This window comes from Misgurnus anguillicaudatus, chromosome 24 (genome assembly GCF_027580225.2).
Source record: "Misgurnus anguillicaudatus chromosome 24, ASM2758022v2, whole genome shotgun sequence".
Classification (NCBI taxonomy): domain Eukaryota; kingdom Metazoa; phylum Chordata; class Actinopteri; order Cypriniformes; family Cobitidae; genus Misgurnus; species Misgurnus anguillicaudatus.
Genome location: NC_073360.2, coordinates 26,806,780 through 26,819,371, shown reverse-complemented (window position 1 = coordinate 26,819,371; position 12,592 = coordinate 26,806,780). Strand labels below are relative to the sequence as shown.

General features: G+C 40.3%; 1 protein-coding gene across 3 annotated transcripts in view; it reads right to left on the bottom strand.

Moving 5' to 3' along the window:
• Nucleotides 1-225: 225 nt before the first annotated feature.
• b3glcta (beta 3-glucosyltransferase a) overlaps nucleotides 226-12,592 on the bottom strand; it is an 88,278-nt gene continuing 75,911 nt past the window's right edge. For 2 of the 3 annotated variants that reach the window (XM_055196871.2, XM_055196870.2), the window contains exons 10-15: nucleotides 11,835-11,904; nucleotides 10,515-10,628; nucleotides 4,280-4,379; nucleotides 4,037-4,156; nucleotides 3,420-3,564; nucleotides 226-992 (exon numbers count right to left, since the gene is read on the bottom strand). In XM_055196871.2, coding sequence (XP_055052846.2) covers nucleotides 834-992; nucleotides 3,420-3,564; nucleotides 4,037-4,156; nucleotides 4,280-4,379; nucleotides 10,515-10,628; nucleotides 11,835-11,904 — 708 coding nt within the window. In that variant the 3' untranslated portion in view covers nucleotides 226-833. The remainder of the gene's footprint in view (nucleotides 993-3,419; nucleotides 3,565-4,036; nucleotides 4,157-4,279; nucleotides 4,380-10,514; nucleotides 10,629-11,834; nucleotides 11,905-12,592) is intronic. The other variant, XR_008642487.2, reaches the window with a different exon arrangement.

Sequence of the window (12,592 nt, the reverse complement as noted above, 5' to 3'; positions counted from 1 at the left end):
ATCTTTTCTCAGTGCTCTCAGATCTACGGACCCCACTGTACGATGTACTGTAATATTCCAGATTTAGATGCATTTATGATCTAAAAGTAAATTTGCAAATGACTCCTCCCAAAGTCAGACACAGGTCCATACAGTATCTGTTTTATCAGGCCTAAACAAATTACTTTCATAATGGAAAACCCGATGAGTGTGTAGATCAGACAAACCGCTGAGCAGACACGATACTTCATCTTGAGATGTTTTATTAATCATGAACCAAATTTAAAAACAAATTATTTTAAACAGGAAATGTCTGAGGTAACGTTCTTAAATTCAGTCTCGACAGTGTGGCGTCAATAATGAGAACATCCTGTTGTTGAATCTTTTTTACAATTCTTTGATAGCATTTTAATAATACTTACACCGCCACTTAAAAAAACAGAAGCTCGGATGTATAGAAATAATAAGAAATGTAATGTATTCAGTGCTAATGATTCTGTGTTCAGTATTGAAATCAGGACTTTGTGAACAATGATTTAAGGCAACAGTTTATCATAAATCTCAATATCATAACTGACACATGATTCACATCATTTAGAAATCAAAAGTGTTTAAAAATCAATCTACAAATACCTTGGACAGGTTGTGAGCATTTGTATATAAATATTTTTTTTTAAGACGTGTATTTCCAACATACATCTAAAACATGCACCAAAGCACAGCGAGAAAAACAAAACATTCATACAGACTCTTCCATACATGTTTGTGCAAGATTCACTACATTTATCCATGTGTCAAAACAGAGTATGTGCTTTAACAGTACACATATTTATTTACAGACACAATCGCAAACATTATAATTCATCCTTAGTGCCTTTTTGTAGTACATCCGTGTTTAAGTCATCCTTTAACCATTTGTTAAAGACTGCAATCGGGTCGATGTTCCAGTGTTTGTGGAAGGAAACGGGGGTCTGGTGTGCCAAAAATTCCTTCGCGTAATCTTCTGGACGTGCCTGAAATTGAACATGATAATAAACATACAAATCTGATTAAAGTTTCTAGACACAAACAAAACTTTTGCAATCTCAAAGTTTTAATCTTATTTTGGTGCATCAAAGAATGTTTGAGAAAGTACAACCAGTTCAAACACGGGTCATGTGACTCTACAGAAAAATCTAAAACCTAAATAGTAGTGAAAGTTGGAACTTAAAGCAATAGCTCAGGAAAAAATAAACTCTCAAGCCATCCTAAGTGTCTATGACTTTCTTATTTCAGCCAAACACAGCAGGAGTTATATTAAATAATTTCCTTCCTCTTTTCAATTTTATAAAGGGTGTATGGATAGGGCCTCATTATTGAAGCCCCAAAAAGCACATCTATTCCTCCAAAATGTCAAAGGTGAAGAAATGGGTTTTTGCTATGAAACATTCAAATGTTAAACTTTAAAAACTATGTATATACGTGCGTTCATGAGAGAGTTGAGGTAACTCAGAAGAGATTTAATAAACAAATGAAAAATTTAACGCTTTGTGCATTTGATGCGCATAACGTGCATAAAATATTGCGTGATGTTGAAAAATCAAAACTTTGGCGGATATTCATTTGCAAATGATGTGAATTTTACATGCGAATGCCACAAATGTAACGTGTGAATAGGGGAATGTCACGCGTGAATTTGAAGTGAAGATTTGTGCGAATGAGGCGGCATGAATGATGTGATTTGCGTGAAAAATCTAAACTTTTACGGATATTCATTTGCAAATGGCGCAAATTTCACATGCAAATGGCGCAAATTTCACGTGCAAATGGCGCAAATTTCACATGCAAATGGCGCAAATTTCACGTGCGAATGGCGCAAATTTCACGTGCGAATGGCGCTAATTTCACGTGCGAATGGCGCTAATTTCACGTGTAAATGGCGCAAATTTAACGTGCATACAATATTGAGTGATGTTGAAAAATCAAAACTTTGGCGGATATTCATTTGCAAATGGCGTGAATTTCACGTGCAAATGGGGCAAATTTCACATGCGAATGATGCGAATTTCACATGCGAATGGCGCAAATTTTGCGTGCGAATGGCGCAAATTTCACGTGCACATGTCGCAAATATCACGTGGGAATGGAGCGAATTTAACGTGTGAATGTCGCAAGTTTAACATGCGAATGGCGCATATTTTACGTGCAAATACCGCGAATGCTACGAATGTAACATGTGAATAGGGGAATGTCATGCGTGAAATTGAAGTGAAGATTTGTGCGAATGAGGCGACATGAATGATGTGATTGGCGGGAATGAGGTGGCGTAAATTTAACACTTTGTGCGTTTGATGCGCATAACCTGCATACAATATTGCATGATGTTAAAAAATCTAAACTTTGGCGGATATTAATTTGCAAATGGTGCAAATTTCACGTACGAATGACGCAAATTTCACATGCGAATGGCGCAAATTTTACATGCGAATGGCGCTAATTTCACGTGGAAATGGCGCTAATTTTACGTGCGAATGGCGCTAATTTAATGTGTGAATGGGGGAATGTCACGAGTGAATTTGAAGTGAAGTAAGTTAACTCAAAATCTTCAAGCGTCCAACTACACCTAAAAAGTGTGTGACTGGTACACTCCTAAAATGGTTGTGTTAAAACAACACATGTTGTGTCTAGTTAAGGACAACACAAGTTAAGGACAACACAGCACATTTAACACAAGATTTGTTAAAGAGGACATTTCACAAGACTTTCAAGATGTCAAATAAATCTTTGTTGTTCCCAGAGTACATATTTCAAGTTTTAGCTCAAAATATGATATACAGTAGATAATTTATTACAGCATGTTAAAATTGTCACTTTGTAGGTGTGAGCAAAAATATGGCGTTTTTGGGTGTGTCCTTTAAAATGCGAATGAGCTGATCTCTGCACTAAAATGGCAGTGGCATGGTTGGATACTGCAGATTAAGGGAGAGTATTATCCCTTTCTGACATGACAAGGGGAGACAAATTTCAATTACCTATTTTTAACATGCTTGTGGAGAATGATTTTTCCAAAACTAAGTAACTGGGTATTTTCTAGGTTGATAAAAGCACTGGGGACACAATTATAGCACTTAAGCATGGAAAAATTTTTCATTTTATGTCCCCTTTAAAACAACACAAAATGTGTTGTTCCAATAAAAACACTGGGTTGAGCTGTCTGACCTTATCTGAGGCATCCGGCACAATGATAAATTTAGACTGACAGGAAAACAAATGGCTCAGGTGGCAGCATCCCTGCCGCGCTGCCTAAAATTTTGTCTCATTTGATTACCGGACAAAGTACTGTGGGACGGCGCTGTGCTGGCAGTAAGATGCATGTTCTTTTGATCTCATTATACTTTTGGTGACATACATACAAGCTGGAAAAAATTGCTCTGAATTTCTATTGTGTGCATTGTGTTTACCTGATGGAAGAGTGGACTGTGTGTAACAGGGACTCGTAGTGCATTGAGACACATTCCCAAAACCATGTCATCAGGAGCGTCGTTGCTGTAACACTTACAGCCGCTGGCTAACAACTGTATCACGGCCTCACGACTGAACACCATCCTATACGATACACAACACAGTTTAACTTAGTACCGTACACATTAGTTGGCCTCTCCTTAATGCATTTAAACACGTCGGTTATGCATAATATAAATATGTAATTATTGATATAAGACATTGATTTGCTTTGGTTGCTGAATATACCATACAAGGGGTTGTTTTTGCATCCACATCAAGCACGCGATCACTTGCGGGAAACTAATTTCACCTGCTGTTGTTTCTAAAACGTACTCACAAATTGCAAAGCACTTTAGGGGGCAAATTAGAGAGCTCAATTTCCATTTGCAATTGCTCCACTTTGTTGTGACGTAAATTTTAAGATTACTCATAAATGTCAAACATCGTTTTTTTAAAGCAATTTGTCAAATTGCTGTTCTTTTTTAGCTTTTTGCTAAAAAATAAATCAGCACCTTTAAATATTCAATGAGTAAAAAGGAAGATTGCTTTGTGTGCTTTTATTTTATGAACTCACCCCCCGCCACCTGTGATGTAACTGTAGCCTCCCTGGCCCAATCCATAACCATAGCGCTCACCTAGACATACTGGCTCGCTGGAGTCATAACAGCTCAGCAAGGCCTGCAGTCTGGGTAAGCTGTGAGAAGCAAACACAAAATGACACCCACTAAGACATAAATTGCTATAAACACAAACGATTTTTTGTTAACCCAAGCAATTTACCAGAATTTAAATGTATGTTTCCTGCATGCACCCTTACCTTATAAGAGTATCATCATCCACGATTAACAGCCAATCAGTCTTTGGCACAGACTTGCTTAAGTATCTCCTTAAGATGGCAAATGTCTTCCCACAGTGACCTACAAGCAGATATAGTACAAAAGTATTTTCAAAAAATAAAAATGTTATGAAAGTTACAGTAAGAGGCGATGGTGTAGTGCAGTGGTTCGGGGGCCGCGAGATGGTGCCAGGGGGGCCCCAGTTTTATGACATTTTACAAAATACATTAATTTATCATGAATTCTGTGTAATTAAACATAAAAAATAATAAGCCAACTAACCAACAGCACTACTAGGTATAATTTTATATTACATTTTAAATTTTCTTGCGGGGGGCCGCGAAAAATGCACTGTACACAAGGGGGGCCGCACACTGAAAAAGTTTGGGAACCACTGGTGTAGTGGACAGTGCTATGACATATGGTGCAAACGCACTTCCGGCGACCCGAGTTCGAATCCCGGCTCGAGGTCCTTTGCCGATCCCATACTCCCTCTCTCCACCCTTTCCTGTCGCCTTTCAATACTGTCTGTCAATAAAGGCAAAATGGCCCAAAAATATAAACTTACAAAAAAAGTGGCTTTTATCTATACAATGAAAGTGAATGGTGACCACGGACTGTCAATTCCAAAAAGTCGCCTCATGAATTCATTACAACTGTAGCATTGTGCAAAATAAAATTACAAACTATATAATGAAGTCCTGCTATATTTGACATCCTTGTTGAAAACACATGAAATAAAATTTTGGGTGAACTGTCCCTTTAATTTGCTTCGGAAATGTACATGTTCATGTTGACCATAATAAATGAAGGAGCAATTTTACAATTTTCTACATTAAAGGGTTCATATAATTAAATAAGATTTTTTTCTATGTTCAATTGGGCCCCCATGGCTTTTATCAACCTAGAAAAGGTGAAAAAGATCAACCCACTAACTTGAAATTTGGCTCCCCTTGTGATGTCAGAAGGGGATAATACCGCCCCTTAATCTGCCCTATCCAACAACGCCACTGCCATTTAGTGCAGAGATCAGCTCATTTGCATTTTAAATGACACACTCAAAATGGCACATTTTTGCACACAACTACAAAGTGACCATTTTAACATGCAATAATAAATTATCTATATATTTTGAGCTAAAACATCACATACGTACTGTGGGGAAACCAAAGATTTATTTAACATCTTAAAAAAGTCTTGTGAAATGTCCTCGTTTAAAGGCCGAAGTATAGCCCATTTTTACGTGTACGCGAGGGTTCGCGCACAGTGCGTGTGCCGCAATTCTTGCCATCAAAAGAGTGTGCGTGTACTTTTCCCACACCTCCAGATTTTTGAAACTCCACGTACATTTTACCTACAGGAGAATGTAGTATGTAGCCCAGGAGATGCGTTGCATTTTGTCGCAAATATGCATGCCGTGAACGTCTGTGTACACGTACAAGTCAAATAAACTATACTTTACTAATAAAGGCTGTGCATTTAACCATACACGTACTTTCTATACTCCTGACAGCAAGACAGTAAACGATCCATTTTCTACTACATTGTGTCTTTTTAAAACCCAGAGGCGAGCTGACTTTGTTTGACTTTGCCGAGAGCTTTACAATTTGGCGCTGTCGTTCAGCCTTCAGCCATTGAGAGAAATTGCCAATTAATGCCCACCATCCATCCACAGTCTGAAAGGAAAACAGAATGGAAGTCCATGGAACGGAACGCTATATCACTGTTACGCACTCTCTGTATGAGTAACACAGACATGATGTGATATTTCTCAGTATCTGAGTGAACTTTCTTCCCAAGCAAACAATCAGATAATGATAATAAAGACAAGTTCTCTTGTCACGGACATTTGGAAAATAAAAAACAAGGATGGACATTAACAACGGAGGCTCCGCATGTTGGAAGAATAATGTGAAAAAGCATAAAAGCGTAAGCAACAATGAGGTCTGAGGGAAAGACCAGAACAGAATGTGCTGCTGTTCGACATCACAGGGAGAACAGGACCCTCTCCACAAACATCACAGGCTTCTGTAGTGTGCCATAACTTCAAAATATAGTGAGGCTCAAAAGTGTGCATAAAAAACAACAACCAAAGCAGTAAAATATTTTTCTTCTCTATACAAACACAGTAGTACACAGTTATAACAGTTACAGCTAATGCAATAATAGTACTGACCATGAATAGTTCCTTGTCCAATCGCAGCAGCTCGTACCATAGATATAAATATGCAAACAGGTCCCCGCCTCTATTCAATCGCAGCAGCTCGTACCATAGATATAAATATGCAAACAGGTCCCCGCCTCTATTCAATCGCAGCAGTTCGGACCATAGACATAAAAATGTAAACAGGTAAGGCTGAAATGATTCATCGAGTTACTCAATTTACTAGATCACAAAAATTCCTTAAAATTTGCAATAAATAGGCTTAGTTTTGGAGCTAAATGTTGGAGTTGGAATCAATACTTCAGTTTTTTTTAATAACAGCCAAATGCTTGATCATTTTACAGCCACATCATTTTCGTTATGCATTATGTGTTTTGGTTGTTTAAAAACACACAAAAATTATCTGATTAAACGATCAATTAAGTGCTAGATTAATCGATTACAAAAAGAATCGATAGCTGCAGCCCTACAAACAGGTCCCCGCCTCTAGTCAAACATCGTGGACCAAACATCGTGGACTCTGCCTTTAAAAACCCACAAAAAAAATTATCTGATTAAACGATCAATTAAGTGCTAGATTAATCGATTACAAAAAGAATCGATAGCTGCAGCCTTACAAACAGGTCCACGCCTCTAGTCAATCGCAGCAGCTTGGACCATAGATATAAATATGCAACCAGGTCCCCGCCTCTATTCAATCGCAGCAGCTCGGACCATAGATATAAATATGCAAACAGGTCCCCGCTTCTACTCAATTGCAGCAGATCGGACGATAGATATGAAAATGCAAACAGGTCCCCACCTCTATACTCAACAAAAAGCGATCAGGCATTGTTTAGTCCATATTCCTGTATGGAAGATTCAGACTTATAGTTTCATATTACACCATCATCTGATCCAAGAAACACTATTGGTTCCAGCCTACGTTGCAAAAATGATTCAAGGTTTAACCTACTGATTTTTTAAGTCCCCTGTAATATGACTATGCTAATTAGTCCCTGCCTCCACTCAAAGCAGCAGCTTGGACCATAGATATGAATGTGCAAACAGGTCCCCCGCCTTTACTCAATCGCAGCAGCCTGGACCATAGATATAAATATGCAAACAGGTCCCCACCTCTACTCAATCGCAGCAGCTCAGACAATAGATATGAATGTCCAAACAGGTCCCCGCCTCTACTCAATCGCAGCAGCTCGGACCATAGATATGAATGTGCAAACCGGTCTCCGCCTCTACACAATCAAAGCAGCTCGGACCATAGATATAAATATGCAAACAGGTCCCCGCCTCTACTCATTCGCATCAGCTCGGACCATAGATATGAATGTGCAAACAGGTCTCCGCCTCTACACAATCAAAGCAGCTCGGACCATAGATATAAATATGAGAATTAGTCCCTGCCCACACTCAATCGCAGCAGCTCGGCCCATAGATATGAATTTGCAAACAGGTCCCCCGCCTCTACTCATTCGCATCAGCTCGGACCATAGATATGAATGTGCAAACAGGTCCCCGCCTCTACTCATTCGCATCAGCTCGGACCATAGATATGAATGTGCAAACAGGTCTCCGCCTCTACACAATCAAAGCAGCTCGGACCATAGATATAAATATGAGAATTAGTCCCTGCCCACACTCAATCGCAGCAGCTCGGCCCATAGATATGAATGTGCAAACAGGTCCCCCGCCTCTACTCATTCGCAGCAGCTCGGACCATAGATATGAATGTGCAAACAGGTCTCCGCCTCTACACAATCAAAGCAGCTCGGACCATAGATATAAATATGAGAATTAGTCCCTGCCCACACTCAATCGCAGCAGCTCGGCCCATAGATATGAATGTGCAAACAGGTCCCCGCCTCTACTCAATCGCAGCAGCTCGGACCATAGATATGAATGTGCAAACAGGTCCCCCGCCTCTACTCATTCGCATCAGCTCGGACCATAGATATGAATGTGCAAACAGGTCCCCGCCTCTACTCATTCGCATCAGCTCGGACCATAGATATGAATGTGCAAACAGGTCTCCGCCTCTACACAATCAAAGCAGCTCGGACCATAGATATAAATATGAGAATTAGTCCCTGCCCACACTCAATCGCAGCAGCTCGGCCCATAGATATGAATGTGCAAACAGGTCCCCCGCCTCTACTCATTCGCATCAGCTCGGACCATAGATATGAATGTGCAAACAGGTCCCCGCCTCTACTCATTCGCATCAGCTCGGACCATAGATATGAATGTGCAAACAGGTCTCCGCCTCTACACAATCAAAGCAGCTCGGACCATAGATATAAATATGAGAATTAGTCCCTGCCCACACTCAATCGCAGCAGCTCGGCCCATAGATATGAATGTGCAAACAGGTCCCCCGCCTCTACTCATTCGCAGCAGCTCGGACCATAGATATGAATGTGCAAACAGGTCTCCGCCTCTACACAATCAAAGCAGCTCGGACCATAGATATAAATATGAGAATTAGTCCCTGCCCACACTCAATCGCAGCAGCTCGGCCCATAGATATGAATGTGCAAACAGGTCCCCCGCCTCTACTCATTCGCATCAGCTCGGACCATAGATATGAATGTGCAAACAGGTCCCCCGCCTCTACTCATTCGCATCAGCTCGGACCATAGATATCAATGTGCAAACAGGTCCCCCGCCTCTACTCATTCGCATCAGCTCGGACCATAGATATGAATGTGCAAACAGGTCCCCCGCCTCTACTCATTCGCATCAGCTCGGACCATAGATATGAATGTGCAAACAGGTCTCCGCCTCTACACAATCAAAGCAGCTCGGACCATAGATATAAATATGAGAATTAGTCCCTGCCCACACTCAATCGCAGCAGCTCGGCCCATAGATATGAATGTGCAAACAGGTCCCCCGCCTCTACTCATTCGCATCAGCTCGGACCATAGATATGAATGTGCAAACAGGTCCCCCGGCTCTACTCATTCGCATCAGCTCGGACCATAGATATCAATGTGCAAACAGGTCCCCCGCCTCTACTCATTCGCATCAGCTCGGACCATAGATATGAATGTGCAAACAGGTCCCCCGCCTCTACTCATTCGCATCAGCTCGGACCATAGATATGAATGTGCAAACAGGTCTCCGCCTCTACACAATCAAAGCAGCTCGGACCATAGATATAAATATGAGAATTAGTCCCTGCCCACACTCAATCGCAGCAGCTTGGACCATAGATATGAATATGCAAACAGGTCCCCGCCTCCACTCCATCGCAGCACTTAGGACCTTAAATATAAATATGTAATCAGGTCCTCGCCTCCACTTAATCACAGCAGCTTGTACCAAAGATATGAATATGTGAATTAGTCCCTGCCTCCAATCCTCACACAAGCTTGGACCATAGATATGTAGATTCTACATTCAGCAGTTTTAGATATATAACTGATAAGTGTCGTTTCACAATGCATATGTGAGCCGCACGTTGCAGTTTAATCTCTAATGTTAACAGGTTAAAACATTGTCAAAATGCTGCGATTGTGTCAGCCCAGAGTCTATGCAGAATTCACACATAATATTAGTTGCATGTTTGTGACCTAGGAAATCAAGGCGCTTTTAAACCTCGGGAACGAGACTGTCTGTGTAAAACTCCAATTTTATAGAGAAAAATACTCAGTAATGGTGTTGAATGATGAATCTGGACATAGTTTGTCTTAAAGCATATTAAAAGTACCACACAGACATGTAAGTAACAAAGAACAGCCCTAGTACCCATTCACTTTCACTGTATTCATTTAAAAAAAGATTTATTTTCTTAGGTTTCACAAAAGATCAAATCTCCTACAGGTATAGGTTTGCAACATAACAAAATAGGATTTTTGGATTTGTCCCTTATAAAACTGTTTTAATTTGTTACATTTTGAAATAATGTCATTACAATGTTTCACTGGAGAGCAAGAAAAAATGGTTTCATGCCAAGAAATCCAAGTATGTACACTAAAACTACCATTACCATTTTCTGTACAAAACTTTTCTGACACCAACATAAAAAACATAAGACAGATTTAAGCACTCACCCCTCTCTGTGTTGGGTACCCCCAGATTAATAGTTGGTATAGAGGGATCGGCGTAATCGCTGTAGTACTCAAGTAGTGTGGCCTGTTTCCTCCATGTTTTCTGTACTACAGGGACTGCCATAAAGAAACACACTCAATGAATATAAAAAGCAATGTTTTGGTGCAACAGTATAAGAAGAATCTCTGTAAAGTCAGATATTAAATATGTTTCCGATTTTGTCACACCACAGAAAAATGTGTTATTAATCACCCAACCAAATGTAAATGATAGAAAAACAGCATGTAAATAAAATAAGTTATCAAAATCTAAAAAAAATAGGCAGCATTCTCTGCTCTCAAACGCTGGGGGCGTGTCCACTGAACGCATTATAATCACGCCCACATGCGGGAAAGCTGCCATCTCTCCTTACTTTCAAATACTGCTACAACCTGAATGGATGCTCGCTATTGTTTAAGGGGCGGGGCCATGCGCTGTGGCTCAAGTGCATTATCGATCCACCATGTTAGGCCCGCCTAAAAAATCTAACTCTGCAATTCAGTACTACATAGTTTACATGTTTCAGCAATACATTTATAATGCATTTAGAAAAAATTTTCAAGACTGACATTACAGAGACTGAATTTTGACCCATGGAAACAAATAGATAAGGTAAATACATGTCTTTGTGAACACCATGGAGGTTTATCATCTAACCAGAATTAAAGTAAGCATAACGAATGACTACGGTATGCCCAGAAATACTTATATTCTGCTACAATTTTCCACCTTTTTTTTCAACAGACCTTCATGTATGCAACCTAAAAATAATTGAAAGAGAAATATCTTGTTCTTCCTAATAACATCCTTAATACTCCTCGGAGTGACTTGTAAAAGATAATTGGGATAATCGGAGCAATTAGATGTAACTGAAGTGTCAGTTGGTTCTTTTCCTTGTCTTTTCTCCTTTCCAGACGGTTCTCTGCATTCAAATCGCAACACTTTATCTGTCTCATTAAGTTACAATTGATACCGGGTGCTAAGTGACCGGCTGGAGTTGCAGTGAAGGGCCTTAATACTGTAGAGGGGCCTGGAGGAATGCCCAATAAGGCTCTCAGCCAAATCAGAACCACTCCGCAGGGTAAACGGCGAGAAACGATCGCTGAACTGTTCAAGCGAAGGGCACATTGGACTTCAAGTGAAAATGGTCAAAGTTCACGATGCCACCCGTGACTTCCACGCAGCTCCCGGCGAGAGGTAATAGTACGGTAAGTGCACTCGTGATGAACAGAACAAACCCTCGAGAAGGACGCGTGACTGATTTTCAAGGACGTAAAGCTCACCTCGGTCGGAGTGGAACTTCTTGCAGGTTTTCACGGCTACGAAAATGTTTTCGCTCTTAACAGGCTGACCCTGTAGAGAAAATAAAAAGTAAAGGGTAGATGTATGACATTATAGTCACGGTTATACTGAGATGTGATAACAGTGTGCATTATCATTTCTGGGTCATATCACATGTTCCTGTGGTACAGCATTGAATTAGCAGCACACAAGGTCATGGGTTCGAAATGTATACCTACACTGTGTAAAAAAGCATCTGCTTAATGAATAAATGTAGATGGACAGTAATGTAAACATTATGCACGTCCCAGCTCCTAATGTATTTAACAGCTACAATGGATGCATATCCTCAGGAAACATCTGACCTGCCAAATCACTCTCAACAAACACACAATTCGACCTCTTTGGTTCCGGTTTGGTTCTGGATTTTAAGTATGCAAAGGTCTGATAACCTAAGGTCCGAGTAGCTCAGTGCTGCTCCTGGGAGATTGTGTTTTGCACTCGACCCACTGTGAATATTAAACACAGAGCGATCTGGAGGTCTGTAGTCAGGGGAAGATTAAACATTATGGAAGGAAATGAGAGCTGCTTTCAAATAAAATGACCTGACAAAGCTGTGACCGGTTTAAAATAGTCTGCAGCTGAGACAGCTGATAATTCACATTGTGCTGAAAATAGGCATGGTTATCTAAAATACTCTGCAGGTATTATACAATTATATTTAACTTTGAGCAGTGGCACTGCTAAATACTCACATCTT